Here is a 17525-nt window from a genome sequence, read left to right as displayed (position 1 = left end):
CCTTATTGTAATATATCCAGAACGCATCATTCACCGAGACCTACAATGCGACGTGTACTTCAAGTGACTGGATCGATTCGTAATCCAAAACGCAGCCTCCATGCGCTCTGGAAGGCGTTAGTGAGGGTCCCGGCAGGTTAACTCAGGTGTGTGTGCACTGAGCGAGCTGCTTACACGCACAAGCGACCTTTCTGCAAAATTTATTTTGTTTGGATTTCAGAGCTTTTCCATCAAAACGATTCATCATCATCCGTGTGGGCGACTTGGTGGCCCTGCAGAGCAGTCCGTGCCCGACCCACGTTGTCACGAACATCTGGCGACCTAACCGCAAACAGGGTTTCGACCTTTATTTCAAGCCACACTGGAGTAATACAAGAACCTGCATCAATGCGCACCCCCTAGTTTCGTGCGGAACCACAGAGGAGCCCCGAACAAAAGGCATTGCGCCACATCAAGCACGATACTTTATCCGGCACTTCGGTGGAAACTAACAAGCAAAACAGATTCCATGGAAAAATTCCCACATGGATATAGGTTTTGGAATCGAAATGTTCGTCGCACAACGCACTTCGTGGGGAAAGTGTCCGAGAGGGCGCGGGAAATGCGCAAAAAGGTGCGCCACGAAGAGCAAGCGCATGGCTCGTCCAACATTTCCCTTCCTTAGGGATTCATGTCAAGAGCGCATAATTCCTCCCGAAGGATGTTTATAGCCTGTCCTGTCGCACAGCCTCACCTTCATTACTTCCATTTACACGCTCGCTTTGGCACTCACCGTGACACGACGCGGATGGATCATACGGCTCCGAGCGAGGAAAACCGAGCACCGAACTCGGAACGCGGGACGCTCAGAGAGCTCGCACTGCAAAACAGTCGACTCGACGTCCCGGGTGCTCCTCGGGTGCCCGTTTGCGCGCTCCAGCCCGCGGGCAGCGCGTTCTCATCGCCCTGGCACGGGCAGTGCATTCCGTGCAAAAAAGCCGCTCTTTGCACACTTTGAGAGGCCGTGGCCCCTAAGCCGACATCAAATGGCTCGGGCAGGGGCGGGAGAAGCGACAAGTCGTGCCGGGTCTCGGAGCAGCCCGTCGGGTTGAGTCTCGCGGGTCGGCTCCTCGCTCATGGCATGGGGACGCCCCGCGAGGCTAATTGATGGGACAAAGAGTCGAGCCGAGCGGGTAGACGAGCGAGGCGGGGAAAAAAAGGGGGAATAAACGGGAAGGAAACAAAGTGCGGGATAAGAGGAGACCATGAGGCTTTCAAAAGGCGCACATTGGGATCCTCCGCGAGGTGTCGCGATTCTCCGCGCAACCGGCACCAAGGACCACTTTACAATGAATAATTACAACGACAGTTACAACAACAATCACGATGACGATTCTTAATTAAGCGTTGTATTGGCCCTTCCACCAAACCCCATCCCATCGAGTGAGAAGCAAAACCACAACGCGTCGTTTCAACAATATAAAACTGTCGTTGCCAAGCAGTGAGACAGTGGTCCTTCTGGGAAACACCGCGCCGCTGGTCCACACCCTGTGCTAATGGAAACAGTAGTCCTAACTGTGTACACCTGAGCCAACGAGACTGTTGCACCTGTCCAAAATTCCGGCAAGCGGGTCCATCCTGCACGGAATAATTTATGATCTGCTGTGTTTACAAGGCTTTTTGCGGGGTCGTGTCACCTCTCTCGGATCATTCGGCGATTCTTTAAAACAAAATCGCTTTGTTCTACCTTATTTGTGACGTCACTCGCTGTGCATGACGAATGCTGAGGATCATAATCGTTGCCAGGATTGCGGGACAAACAGACCCGATATGAAACCTCCAGGCGGTGTGTACACTTGATTGCACCGCTTTGTCATATTTAAATGTAATATGCACGGCCGTGGTTGCTGAGTTCTACAAATGTACAAGAGGTTCACTTAAACTTCCCTGTCTAAAGCATACCACTGTACATCTGGACATGGTATGGTATGAATAAACTTATACCAATGGAATGGACCTCCAGTTAGCTGATCATATGAAGTAAACAAACAACACACAGGTAACTAGAATGTCACTCATTAGAGAACATACCTCCACCTGGCTCAACAGTTTATGTTTTGTATCCCACTGATGGGCCCGATCTGAATCCCTGCCTGAACCAAAACCAAATCGGCTTGTTCTTGTTTCCAAACCAACTCATCCACCATAATAGATCATAACTCGTCCACAACTTCAGAAATATCGAACGAGATACCGTTTTTAGCCCCCATCTCTCACTGGTGAAAAATCACTTTGAAAATTCCCTGATTCTTCAAATATGGAGTTATTCATATGAGCAAAACTATTGTACCGTGAAGGTGAGGTGTTCCCAGGACAGGTGAACAGACATTTCTTGAAAGCAGTTTCAAAATATGGAGAGAAAAACCACCCATGCTGTGGACTTTCAGGCCCTGCAAGTCACTGGCTTCTCGTTACAGGAGGCTGAGCCCCATGGTCTGCTTCACGCTCAACACAAACAAGATGGCCGCCTTCGGGGGGGGGGGGTTTCTTGATTTAAATAAAACTTTATCAGCTCTATTCTTCTTCTTCTTTCATATTCAGCATAGGACTGCAAGTAGCACATCATCTGTTGGGGGTAGAGCTGTGCCACTAATGCAGTTTCCCCCTGTAGCTCAAAGCAGGAATTAGCGATTTGTTCATGGTGCCGGCGATAGCTCGCCTGCTCTTCGCGAAGGATACCGTGGTGTCTTTAACGTCCACCAACAACTGCGGCAGACAGGACGCCCAGTTTATTGTCCATCATTGATGAATCACCCTGCCTGTGAAACACCAGGATGACATTTTACTGTGTTGGGATTGAAACCCAGGTGAAACAGCTCAGAGAGTTGTGCATACCTCCAAGTTATCCTGCCAGCCCAGTTCCATTCTGGTGTTGCTACTTTTGCCTGCTCACCTCTCTGGCTAACTGTACCTATCTACGATAAACCATTACCCTGTTACCCTGCATAAACACTAGTACTCAACCATCTTTACTCCTCACCCTTCTTCGTTTGCATGCGTAACTGTCTCTTCTTGTCTGTTGTCTCATGCGCTTCAATTCAGGATTTTCAATCTGCTGCTCAATGCCACCGCATGGTCCCTCCAATCTCCAGTTTCTACCTTTCGGCTATTACACACCTGCTAAGAACCTGTTACTTGCACATAATCCTCCCGTTGTGATCTATCCTTGCATTCTTGTTCTCCAGTTTCCCCTGTTTTGCTCCACAACATCGCAGCTCGTGGCATTGCAAGGTGATGGAGGTTATAAACCGACAGGAAGGCAGAAGGGAAACTCTTGGACCCAATAAGCTAGGGAAGGGATGAACAGAAAAAAAAATGGAAAGGTGGGGATAAAACGCAGTAACCTGCAAGTGAAAGGGTTGGGTTACAAAGGGTTAATGGAAATTGGGGGGTCATAAAGAATGTGGATAAGGATTGTCACCCCCATTTTGTGGCTGTTGGCCTCTCAGCCCTGTTCTGCCATTCCGTGTGCTTCCATACCTGTATTAAAAAAAATTTAAACAAACGCCACTACCTCTCTCCTCTCTCCTCTCTCCTCTCTCATCTCTCCTCTCTCCTCTCTCCTCTCTCCTCTCTCTCTCTCCTCTCCCTTTCTCTCTCCCTCTCCCTCTCGCCCTTCCTCTCTCCCTCTCTCATTTTGAACCGATGTGCATGTCTAGTGCTAATGGAGCTACATTCGGGCAAATGCAAAACGAAACACATGAAGTTGGTAAAGATCAACGTGACCGTCGAACACCGGCCCTTCTCAGTGGCGGTCAAAGTCCTCTGGCGGTCTCACCGTGCATTGCTGATTCGTTTTGGTTGAGGTTCTCATCCCGTTTCAGTCCACCCTTCCTCAGCACCAGTTAATACCCTCTTTATTCTAATGATGTGCAGGGACTGCAAAAGCCGCATTCATCTCTCCCTTTGGTTCTCCATCCGTTCCGCGTTGTCTTTTGTTCTTTGCTTGTTTTCTCACTTCTATTTCTACCTTTTGCCAATGGAACGTTGTTTCGGGGGGTTTCAGCAACCTTGCATTCATGGTGTCTGTCGGATATAAATTTGGGGTATTTTTCGACACAAGTTCATGTATTAACCATTACGACCTTCCAACGTCGCTCTTAAAGCTGAAACAGTGCTGGCCAAGGTTGGTGTGAACGAGTACGAAGGAAAGTCAAGTGACCATCGCACATTTACTCTTTTGGGTGATGGTCCATGATAATGAGCTATGAAGATGTAGTCCTACAAGTGCCTCGAGCGTGGGCTGTAGTACGCAGGAGTTCTATTGTGCGCTCGTACTTTATTTCCCTTCGATGTAGTATTCCTAATTTCCTTCTCTTTTTATAATCCATGATCACAACATGATTCTGTCTCATAAGGAACAATCAAACGTCCAAGCAACCATCGAACCCAAAGGGTGACAATGTGTCACCAATCAAACACCAGCAAGCAAATCCTGCAGCCTCTGTCAGGTACCGAACCATCTTGTTAATGAGCTCGAGTCTCACATGAGCTATCCGTTTAGCCACTCACACGGCACTCACAAATTCTCAACTTGTCAATGTCCAATGATCTGTATACACAATGAGCCAGTCAGTCAGACACTCAAACAATGGCATTAGGGATTAAAAAGCTGGTCACTTAATAATTTATAAGCTTACCAGTCAAGCTAGGCCCTCAATCACCGATAGTCAATAACTAGCCAATTACCAGCCAGTCAGTCACCCAGACTACCACTACCCAGCCGATCCCAAACCAACCAGTCATCAAGCCTACCACTACCCAGCCAATCACCAGCCAGAAAGTCACCCAGATGACCATTGCTCAGCCGATCCCAACCAGCCAGTCATCAAGCCGACCACCAACCAGCTAATCACCAGCTGGCAAGTCACCAAGACGACCATTGCTCAGCCGATCCCAAGCCAGCCAGTCATCAAGCCGACCACCAACCAGCTAATCACCAGCAAGCAAGTCACTCAGACTACCACTGCCTAGCTGATCCCAAGCCAGCCAGTCAAGCCTACCTCTGCCCAACCAATCGCAAGTCAGCAAGTCACCAGAGTACCACAAACCATCAGATCACAAGCGAGCCAGTCATCCAGCCTACCAATCCCGAGCCGAGCTCAAGCCAGCCAGTAATCAAACATTCAACCAACAAGCCAATCCCAAGCCAGCTAGTCACCCAGCCGACAGATTATTTTGTGTTTTTCTTTTTTTTTTTAAACGAATAAGCACTGAAAACCAGAAATCAGCACCCACTCACCGCATGAAAGTGGTACAAAAGGTTGTTGGGCCAGAATTGAATTGCAGCGTCATCCACCGGACGAGGAACATGCCTTCCCTGGCTTCAGCATCACAACGTACCCACCCTCTTCCCCACGGGTGTAGTTTTGTGGTAGCCCCGAACAAAACTAGCTCATTCACCTTTTGATGGTATTTTCTCCTTAAAAGGTTTCACTAACCCTCTCATGCGACCTCAGTTGCCATGAACCTGTCCATCCGGACAATGGGTGTCTTTCAGGAGATACCATCTCCTCACCGGATGGCCCTTGGCTCCAAAAGGGAGCTTAGTTGCCCCTTGTCAGGTGTCATTTTTAGTCCTCCAGGGTGTCTGTCGCAGTCATCCTCCGCACTGGCAAGCCAGTGAGGGGAGTCGGTTTAGTCGCAGACAACCCGACCGTGCGGCAGGTAGCACTGGGTTACCCGTTAGCAGTCGCGGTGCAAAGAGTGACCTGACACCGGTGCCAAGGCAGTCATCAAACCTTCCACCGATCAGCCGACCCCAAGCCACCCAATCCACCACTGACCAATCCAAAGCCAGTCCGTCCAGCAAGTCTATTACCGATCAGCAAATGCCTCCATGAGCTCGGTGAGTTCAGCTCGCCACGTTCCTCCAACGGTGGAATAAATGTGCATTATTGTTGCGGCATATTGTGCAAACAGGCGTGAATTGGGCTGATAAAGCAGCCTGCCTGAAGCACAAAAACAACAAACAAACATGGCATTAATTTTTACGGACGAAATGTAAATGTTAGCACAGAGAGGGCCGTGTGCGAGGCGCAAGCTTTTATTAATATGGTGAAACGCACCGAGCATTTCAACGTGCCCAGACTCCATGCCGAGGCGCACACAATGTGACAGCATTTCACAAATCCACAGCGAACTCAAATCCCAGGGAAATTGTCACAAAGATGTTTTGTGAAGCTGCCATGGCTTTCGATGATATTGTGCATGAGAATCGGGCCACCAGGAGAGCGTGGTGGAGGGGTGCTAGGTGTCACCGAGCGTGTCCCTTTCGGAACTGCGTGCTCAACGAACGCTAGTGTCCTTTTGATTCCTTCATTTCATCCGTGGCCTGATCCTTTCGGTCTAGTTCATTCGATTTCACACCATTAACGATCGGCACTAATCTACTGAGTGACTTGGCTTGAAAACGTTTGAGCAAAAAAAAAAATCCTCCAGTAATTCAGTTGCTCGCACCTTCCGAAAGTTGTTAATTTTGAGATATTTCCATATCATTCATTGTCGAGGATCAGGATGTAACAAAACAAAAGGAACAGTAAAAAGAGAGGGGGGACTGCCAACAGCATGGTTTAGGGACAGAGTAGAGGGAGACTTGGACAATTAAGGGATGTGTGAGGAAGAATGAGGGTTTGGGGATGGGGTGGACAATATGGATACAGAAACAAACTATCAGGAAGGAAAAACTGGAAACGGGGAGGGTTAACAAGGGGAGAAAAAAAAAACATGGTTTTGGATTGGGGGTGATCTGAGATGGCAGTGAACAGCTGGATTGAAGACCTGGAGGGAAGAATGACATTGAAGTGGATGTGGAAGTTGGTTCCACAGGTGGGGGGGGAGAGGAATGAATGAGTGGAGTGGAGGTGAGCAATTCTGTTCTTGCGTATGGCAGCTTTGGCTGCCGTGGAGCTATCATTTCTTGGAAGTACAGCTGTGCTGCTAATGCTGTGCCCCTCTACCAGTACACCGGTACTCATTACACCGACTTCAGAAGGATGACAGGCTGAGTCAACCCCACCTGGTGTTAATTCAGCTGCCAACAGGACTCAAACTCAGGACCTAAGATCCTAAACCAGCCTCAGTAAACACTAAGCCAACACCCATCCTAAACCAGCCAACCTAACCACGAAGCCAACACCAATCCTAAACCAGCCACCCTAACCACTAAGCAAACACCAATCCTAAACCAATCACCATAACCACTAAGCCAACACCAATCCTAAACCAGCCACCCTAACCACGAAGCAAACACCAATCCTAAACCAACCACCATAACCACGAAGCCAACACAAATCCTAAACCAGCAACTCGAACCACTAAGCCAACACCAATCCTAAACCAGCCACTCGAACCACAAAGCCAACACCAATCCTAAACCAGCCACCCTAACCACAAAGCCAACACCAATCCTAAACCAGCCATCCTAACCACAAAGCCAACACCAATTCTAAACCAGCCACCCTAACCACTAAGCCAACACCAATTCTAAACCAGCCATCCTAACCACTAAGCCAACACCAATCCTAAACCAACCAACCTAACCACAAAGCCAACACCGATCCTAAACCAGCCACCCTAACCACTAAGCCAACACCAATCCTAAACCAGCCACCCTAACCACTAAGCCAACACCAGGTTACAGGTGAGCAGTGATCCGAGATTTAGGTCGTGGTAGTTTCACTAGAAATGGGTTGATGTTGGACCGTGTGTGCACTGTAGAAACCTGGAGGGGGGAGGGAGGGAGGAGGAGGAGGAGGAGGAGGAGCACGGTAACAACAGAGAAGGCAGGCCTGGTGTTGGCTTAATGGTTAAGAATGCTGGCTTAAGATCTGAGGGTCTTGAGTTCAAACCCCTGTCTGCCTTTGAATTAACACCAGGTAAGGTTGATTCAGCCTGTCATCCTTTCAAGGTCAGCGAAATGAGTACCAAGGTACTGGTAACAAGGGTAATGGTTCAGCAGCACAGTTGTGCCATCAACCAATGATGCTGCTCGCAGCCTTGTGCTGCACACAAAGGAGGAGGAACAGAGGGTGCAAAAGGAGAAGGTGGTAGAAGACAGAGACCACCGACGTGGCTGCGACGAGAAAGTGATAGACTCAGCTTCAGCGTGGGAGATTCCAATGATCGTAAAGACCTTGGTTTGCAAGGCATCAGGTTGGGTAAGATGTGAGGCAGGTGAGCCAGCCCAGAGGGGGGAGAGTAGGACCTACTCCATTAAAATGCAGATGAACACCTTGGAGTTCAGGTGTACCAAGGAAGGATGTCGTACGACGGAGGATGCCCAGTTAGCGGCTGGCATTGGAGGCCAACTCTGAAATGTGATTGGCCCAAGAAAGATCATGGCTGATTGTGAGACCAAGGAGTTTGAATGACTGAACTTCCTCAAGAGGATTTTTGAGAAAGTAGAGAGGAGTGTTTGTTTGTTAAAAGTTTTTTTGTGGAGATAGTGAGTGTGAGATTTGTTAGGATTGAAAGACATTTTCCAAGTGTTTGACCAGTTTGTGATTCTGTACAGGTAAGAGGCTGCAGCCTACCTGTCTGAAGGATGAGGGATGCCACGGAGTGGGTGTAGTCATCAGGAAAGAGATAAAGAGGATTTTTCAGTCAGAGAGATATACACTAAAATATTATAAATTATTACGTCATTTACATTCTCTCTTGTTTCGTTTAGTCAATCCATTGTTCTATTGTTGGATAAGAACATGGTGCAGATGTGGTGCACTTGCCCCTGAGACGTCTCGTCTGGATTTGATACAAGACCCTGTTACATGCTGTCAGACTGATGCGTTGCATCAAGTACGTACAGTTCTTCGGATGGGACGTCGGGGACAAATCTATCAATATCGATTGCTGGTATCGCGTTCAATATCCTTCGGTGATGTCTTTCACAAAAGTTGGTGAGTTGGCGTCGGCATCTTGAACAAATTACTAATTCCTGCCTCAACATGTTGTGGTGGTTCCTGGAGCCCATCACAACCACACCCACAAGCCCCTGAGAATAAATCCTTCCCAATCACATCGTAGTAGATTGCGAAAGCCTATCTGATCGTATTGATGATGAAGATTATTGCTTAATTTAATTGTTTGTCCCTGTGGAGTTTTCCCTGAGATTCGAGTCCAGTAAACATTTATATGATCAACCACATAATCTCCATTTGAGCACTCACCACACACAACATGAACCACCCAACTCATTTACTTCCTTGTAACATACGGAACCACTGCACCAATCCCCACCCTGGAAGTAGACCTCATGAATCACAGCACGTGATCGATATTATCAATAAAATAATGTTTGTTTGTCCATCCATTTGGGTGCAACGCTCCTTTTCCACCCATTGGCTGGACAGCTTGCCTGACTCCACTCACAACTGTAACCTGAAAAATCATACGGTCACCATTTTGGAGATATGCGAAGCCAAATAAATCTTTGGAGCTGGCATATTCACAACCTCCATGCCCTCCCTATAAGTTTTCCCTTCAGTGTAAAACAACCAAAGCGACTTTTAAAAGGATCATCAAATATCGAAAGGTTGGAGCCAACAAGCGTCACAGATCTTGTGGAGGCCACAGTGCGTTCAAGGTCTCAGTCCTTCGGCTTCAGGCTTCTGGTGGTCAGCCGATGGACCTGTACAGTACAATCTATCCGAACTAAACACGATGCATGAAATATTATGCACAAGCCATTGGGCATGATTTCATTTCGAACCTGGGTTATTGCGCAGTGATACGTTTCCGACTCCTTAAATTATAATTCGACCAGTGACGATACAACACGTCATTATAAAGGTCTTTGTTCAAGGAGTTCCAGGAATTTCGTGAGATTGTGAATCTAAAAAAATCCGTCGTCACATACTTTTAACGATGTGTGACATGTGCATCAGGAAGAAGATATAAATTGGTTGAGGGTCGTTTATTGGCACAGTTAGGCTGCTGATGGTCACTTGAGAATTGCATTTCCACGAGGTTTCCACATATGTCGTGGGTATTGTGAGATGGACAGGTGACCGTGATGCTGTTGCTGTTCCGGTCACGGTTGCTCTGAAGTCGGTGACAGCATGATAGCAGAGAGGAAAGAGATAAATATTCCGCTGTTTGGATAAAGAAGTGAGGAAATATCTAATAATCGATGTGGGAATGCCGAGGGGGTGTCGGAGGACAGTGAGTTGGGTTGAGAGGGGGAGGGGTGAGAGCGAATATGGGACAGAGTTGAGAGGGGGATTGAGGTTTTGTAAGTGGGGGGGGGGGGAATTTCGGACTTTCGGTGTCGGGGAGGGGAGGGGTTGAGGATTGGTGGGGAGAGGGTTGGGGAGGGGGTTTGAAGACTTGAAGTTGGGAGGGGGAGGTTGAGGACATGGGGTTTGAGTGGCGATGGGGTAGAGGTTGAGGTAGTGGTGTTTGTCAGGGTGGGGGTTGAGGAGATGAAATAACATTATACATCGCGCAGATGTTCCACTGGTCCATGTTGTTTCATGATACCAATGAACCAATCACCACCCTGAAATAGTGTGTGAAAGTAGACCTCATGAACCACATCAATTGATCGATTATTTGAGGATGTCATCGTTGGTAAAGGTTGGAACGGTGGGTTGTAACGTTGGCCCCACATTGGTAAAGGTTGCAACGGTCGGTTGTAACGTTGGCCCCACATTGGTAAAGGTTGGAACGGTCGGTTGTAACGTTGGCACCACGTTGATAAAGATTGAAAAGGTCGGTTGTAACGTTGGCCCCACGTTGGTAAAGGTTGGAATGGTGGGTTGCAACGTTGGCCCCACGTTGGTAAAGGTTGAAAAGGTTGGTTGTAACGTTGGCCCCACGTTGGTAAAGGTTGGAAAGGTCAGTTGTAACGTTGGCACCACATTGATAAAGGTTGAAAAGGTCGGGTGTAACGTTGGCCCCACGTTGGTAAAGGTTGAAAAGGTTGGTTGTAACGTTGGCCCCACGTTGGTAAAGGTTGGAAAGGTCAGTTGTAACGTTGGCACCACATTGATAAAGATTGAAAAGGTCGGGTGTAACGTTGGCCCCACGTTGGTAAAGGTTGGAAAGGTCGGTTGTAACATTGGCTCAACGTTGGTAAAGGTTGGAACGGCCGGTTGTAACGTTGCAACCACGTTTATAAAGATTGAAAAGGTCGGTTGTAACGTTAGCCCCACGTTGATAAAGGTTGAAAAGGTCGGGTGTAACGTTGGCCCCACGTTGGTAAAGGTTGGAAAGGTCAGTTGTAACATTGGCCCAACGTTGGTAAAGGTTGGAACGGCCGGTTGTAACGTTGCAACCACGTTGATAAAGATTGAAAAGGTCGGTTGTAACGTTGGCCCCATGTTGGTAAAGGTTGGAACGGTCGGTTGTAACGTTGGCCCCACGTTGGTAAAGGTTGGAAAGGTCGGTTGTAACATTGGCCCAACGTTGGTAAAGGTTGGAACGGTCGGTTGTAACGTTGGCACCACGTTGATAAAGGTTGAAAAGGTCGGTTGTAACGTTGGCCCCACGTTGATAAAGGTTGAAAAGGTCGGGTGTAACGTTGGCCCCACGTTGGTAAAGGTTGGAAAGGTCGGTTGTAACATTGGCCCAACGTTGGTAAAGGTTGGAACGGTCGGTTGTAACGTTGGCCCCACGTTGATAACGGTTGAAAAGGTCGGGTGTAACGTTGGCCCCACGTTGGTAAAGGTTGGAAAGGTCGGTTGTAACATTGGCCCAACGTTGGTAAAGGTTGGAACGGTCGGTTGTAACATTGGCCCCACATTGGTAAAGGTTGGAACGGTCGGTTGTAATATTGGCCCAACATTGGTAAACGTTGGAACAGTTGGTTGTAACGTTGGCCCCACGTTGGTGAAGGTTGGAACGGTCGGTTGTAATATTGGCCCAACATTGGTAAACGTTGGAACGGTTGGTTGTCACGTTGTCGCCACATTGGTAAAGGTTGGAACGGTCGGTTGTAACGTTGGCCCCACGTTGGTAAAGGTTAGAACGGTGGGTTGTAACGTTGGCCCCATGTTGGTAAAGGTTAGAACGGTGGGTTGTAACTTTGGCACCACATTGGTAAACGTTGGAACAGTTGGTTATAACGTTGGTAAATGTTGGAACGGTTGGTTGTCACGTTGTCCCCACATTGGTAAAGGTTGGAACGGTCGGTTGTCACGTTGGCCCCACATTGGTAAAGGTTGGAACGGTCAGTTGTCACATTGGCCCCACATTGGTGAAGGTTAGAACGGTGGGTTGTAACGTTGGCCCCATGTTGGTCAAGGTTGGAACGGTGGGTTGTAACTTTGGCACCATGTTGGAAAACGTTGGAACAGTTGGTTGTAACGTTGGCCCCACGTTGGTGAAGGTTGGAACGGTCGGTTGTAACATTGGCCCAACATTGGTAAACGTTGGAACGGTTGGTTGTCACATTGTCCCCACATTGGTAAAGTTGGAACGGTCGGTTGTAACGTTGGCCCCACGTTGGTAAAGGTTGGAACGGTCGGTTGTAACGTTGGCCCCACGTTGGTAAAGGTTAGAACGGTTGGTTGTAACGTTGGCCCCACGTTGGTAAAGGTTAGAATGGTGGGTTGTAACGTTGGCCCCATGTTGGTAAAGGTTGGAACGGTGGGTTGTAACTTTGGCACCACGTTGGTAAAGGTTGGAACGGTGGGTTGTAACGTTGGCCCCACGTTGGTAAAGGTTGGAACGGTGGGTTGTAACGTTGGCACCACTTTGTTAAAGGTGAGAACGGTCGGTTGTAACGTTGGCCCCACGTTGGTAAAGGTTGGAACGGTCGGCTGTAACGTTGGCCCCACGTTGTTAAAGGTTAGAACGGTCGGTTGTAACGTTGGCCCCACATTGGTTAAGGTTGGAACGGTCGGTTTTAACGTTGGCCCCACATTGGTAAAGGTTGGAACGGTCAGTTGTAACGTTGGTAAAGGTTGTAACGTTGGCCTAACGTCAATGTGCTGTCATGGCACGCTCTGAGACGGCACACATTACCCATGTGTTTATACTTTATGTGAAATAAAATATTCATAAAGCCGAAAATTAGTTTGCAAAACTTATTTTTCATTAGGCACCATAAACATCTCTGGTTGTATTTATCCTGAGGCTTATTTACTGGATGTTTCACTTCGTTCCATTGTAGTCTTATGAACACATTCATGATGTGAATACTTTGCAAATTTAAATATAAAACAGATTTTCAGAAAGCGATAAAAGTCATCCAAATACACCAGGCATAACACTGAACTGTAAGTATTTCCTGCTCAGGAATGGATTGTGTGATCTTGGTGTAGTTTCAGCTGACTCACTTCTCAGGTGACTTACTGAGTTTAGTGTACCACAGCTGCTCACTGCTTACTGCACTTACAGTGCCAATACAAAAAGTCCACACCCCTATTTCAAAATTTTCACCTTTTGTTGCCTTATAGCCTGGAATTAAATTGCGTTAACTCAGACCTTTTCCACCTTCATTTACACACCGTGACCCACAACTTCCAAGTGAAAAACAAATGATACAAATTTCAGAAAATTTTATAAAACACAAAACTAGAATATCTTGGTTGGATTAGTGTCCATATCATGCTTGACTTTCAAGCACCTCTCCATTAAGACAATTAAAAACCTCTCATATGTGCCTCATTCTGCTTTATCCCAAGTGTTCTCTTTCACACACCTCAACACTATCTTATTTCCCCCTCCTCACTTTAAAACAAACAAACAAATATTTTTGCTCATAAAAAAACACGAACTCATTTTGCCTCATTTCCTCTTCCTTGGTTCATTTCTTATTTCGTCCTTTCTCATTACCTCTCAATTGAACCAACATTCCTCATAATCAAATGAATTTGCTTCTGACTTCAAAAGCTTTTAATTACATTTTATAATGTTTCATTTGCCATATTTCACTGAAACACCACATGTTCTTCTTTGTCATAACTATTTACTGTCACGAACACCCCACAATGTAAGTAAGACTCGCGAAAAATAAATCACGTGATATCGCACAATTACAAAAAAAAAAACACGATATCAAAACTAGATAACCCTCAAAAATTTTCATACTGATCATATGTAGCATTCTACATCTGTAATTATGATGTCACAATGAAGGCACCTATGATGTCTTAAAAATGACACTTATTTCTGATGAGGAGTACTTGCCATGTGCCAAGTTTCAATTGTTTCATTGGTGCAGTATCAGTGATACAGAGGTCCAAAGTATTTTTTGTTTTTCCAACATGGCTACCACACCACATGACCTATGACGTCATAATTATCAATACAAATTATACATGAGTAGTCGCTCCTATGATGAAAATTTCATCTCAATCCGACAAGCGGTTACAGAGAAAAACACTAAAGTTCTGTCTGGAGAAACAAACAGACAGACAAACAAATGGGCACAAATGCAACACCCTCTCCTTTAACGAGGGTAATCAATTGATATCAAACGATAAACTAAATCATGTGATATCACATGATAACAAATGAAATCACGTGATATCAAACTAAATCAGATGATATCACGCGATATCACACGATAAGCGAAATCACATGAAAAACTAAATCGCGCAACAGCAAAAGAAATCATGTGAATCACACAACAAACTAAATCATGCAATAACAAACTAAATCATGTGATATCACACGATAACAAACTAAATCGCATGCGAACTAACTAAATCACATGATAACAAACTAAATTACGCAATAACAAACAAAATCACACAATGAACTAAAACACATGAAATCACACGAAAACAAACTAAATCACAAGATGTCGAACTAAATCATGAAATATCAAACTAACTCACATGATGACAAAGTAAATCACGCCTTATCACATGATAACAAACATCATCACGTGATATCACACGATAAACTAAATCACACATCATATGCGAGCAAACTAAATCAAATGATAAATCAAATCACGCAATAACAAACTACATCACACTATATCAAACAAAATCACATGATATCACATGATAAACCAAATCACACAATAACAAACTAAATCACACATCACATGACAACAAACAACATCACGTGATATCACACGATAGACTAAATAACGCAATAACAAACTAAATCATGCAATAACAAACTAAATCATGTGATATCACAAGATAACAAACGAAATCACATGATAACAAACTAAATTACGCAATAACAAACTAAATCACGCAATGAACTAAACGACATGAAATCACACAAAAACAAACTAAATCACAAGATGTCAAACTAAATCATGAAATATCAAACTAACTCACATGATGACGAAGGAAATCACGCAATATCACATGATGACAAACAACATCACGTGATATCACACGATAAACGAAATCACGCAATAACAAAACTAAATCACGCAATAACAAACGAAATCATGCAATAACAAACTAAATCATGCAATAACAAACTAAATCATGTGATATCACATGATAAACTAAATCACATGCTAACAAACTAAAGCACATGCTAACTAACTAAATCACATGATAACAAACTAAATTACGCAACAACAAACTAAATCGCACAATGAACTAAACCACATGAAATCACATGAAAACAAACTAAATCACAAGATGTCAAACAAAATCATGAAATATCAAACTAACTCACATGATGATGAAGGAAATCATGCAATATCACGTGATGACAAAGAACATCACGTGATATCACACAATAAACTAAATCACGCAATAACAAACTAAATCATGCAAAAACAAACTAAATCACACCTCACATGCGAGCAAACGAAATCACATGATAAATTAAATCACACAACAACAAACTACATCACACGATATCAAACAAAATCACATGATATCACACGATAAACTAAATCACATGATATTACATGATAACAAACTAAATCACACGATACGACGAAATCACACAACAACAAACGAAATCACACTATATCAAACAAAATCACATGACATCACATGATAAACTAAATCAGGTCATATCACAGGTAGGTCACGTATGGAAGCATGCACCGGAGCAGCAAGTTCCTGCGTCCACTTTCCGCCGGTGTCTCCAGGGGCCTCCATCTGGCCATCCCCCAGGCAGATGCCTGGCCCATCACCATTTCCTTGAGATGCTGATCAACCTGCGACAACCACGAGGCACGTGGCTATCCGATTGGCCACATATACTCACGGGGTTCCCTCACTGAGAGAATCTGGTGAGCAGGATCAGCGTCAGGAAAAAGAGACACATGTCAGGAAATCCAGCCATAGCTGCAGCTGACACTCATTGACGATGCAGGTAACAGCTCTCATTTGAGTCTCTCTCAGAAACCGCTCATTTGACACAAAGTTGACCAGCGACAGCAAAGGATTCTCCTAAGAGACCTGGTACCAAAGGAATTAAGTCTCCATCTCAGATCCCTTTTCAGAGTCCAAGTCCCATATCTGTAGAGCAAGACTGGAAGCACCAAGGACCTGAAGACTCAGAATTTCGTCCTCCCACACAGATACTGGCAGTGCCACACCTCATGATCCAGTGAATACATGACTCCCCAGGCCCGACCCAGACATCTGTTAACCTCAGGCTCACAGCCAGCAGAGACATGAATATCACTGCCAAGGTAAGTGAATCCCTCCGTGACCTCAACATCCTCACCACAAACAGGTACAGACAAGATAGAAGCATCCAAGATGTCAATGAAAGCCTGGATCTTAGTTTTGACCCAGGAAAGCCGTAATCCCAGCGGCTCAAACTCATTCAGCAACTCAAGGACACCTAAAATGATCTCCAGAGTCTCCGCAAAGATGACTGCATCATTTGCAAAATCAAGGTCAGAGATCATGACATTCCCAAATGACATACCGCAGCTTGACCTCTCCAACATCCTCCACAGAATCCACTCCAAACAAGCGCGGAAAAGTGTGGATGCCAGGACACACCCCTGACGAACTCCAGTAACAAATGGAAAAAAGTCTGAGATGGTATCACAACATATCACAGCACTCTCAGTACCAGAGTATAGTTCAGAAATCAGATTGATCAGTTTCGTTGGCACCCCAGGAAGACTGAGAATCCTCCAGAGGGCATCCCGATTCACTGAATCGAACGCTTTGCAGAGATAAATATAGGCTGCAAGCAGCTCCTGCCAAAACTCTCGTCTGCGTTTGGTGAGGACCTGGAGGGCAAGGATACAGTCAATCGTTGACCGCTGTGGTGTAAAGCCTGACTGCTCTGGACGCTGGTGCTCCAGCAGATGGTGGCAAAACCGATCAAGAATTATCCGAGCAAAGACCTGGCCTGGCACTGAGATCAGTGTCATCCCTCGGTAGTTGTTGCAGTTCTGGCGATCACCCCTCATTTTCCAGAGAAGGACAACAAGGCCCCTCTTCCAGTCAGTTGGGATGATGCCTGTGTTCCAGGCAGAGCTCAGAACTGCGTGCAACGACACGAGTGCAGCATTTCCACCAGCCTTGAGAAGTTCAGCATGGATACCACAGATCCCTGGAGCTTTACCCCCATTTCAACCAGTCCACCAC

At 45.9% G+C, this 17525-nt stretch overlaps 1 protein-coding gene across 3 annotated transcripts in view; it reads right to left on the bottom strand.

The window, feature by feature from the left end:
* LOC147025652 (adhesion G protein-coupled receptor B1-like) overlaps positions 1–1302 on the bottom strand; it is a 182989-nt gene extending 181687 nt beyond the window's left edge. For 2 of the 3 annotated variants that reach the window (XM_085886856.1, XM_085886858.1), the window contains exon 1: positions 773–1302. In XM_085886856.1, the coding sequence (XP_085742982.1) occupies positions 773–796 (24 nt within the window). In that variant the 5' untranslated portion in view covers positions 797–1302. The remainder of the gene's footprint in view (positions 1–772) is intronic. The other variant, XM_085886857.1, reaches the window with a different exon arrangement.
* Positions 1303–17525: the final 16223 nt, after the last annotated feature.

The sequence above is a fragment of the Eptatretus burgeri genome, chromosome 6 (assembly GCF_056783735.1).
Source record: "Eptatretus burgeri isolate ZD-2024b chromosome 6, Ebu_testis_v1, whole genome shotgun sequence".
NCBI lineage: Eukaryota > Metazoa > Chordata > Myxini > Myxiniformes > Myxinidae > Eptatretus > Eptatretus burgeri.
The sequence above is the reverse complement of the archived record's forward strand: the minus strand, read 5'-3'. Positions and strand labels throughout refer to the sequence as shown.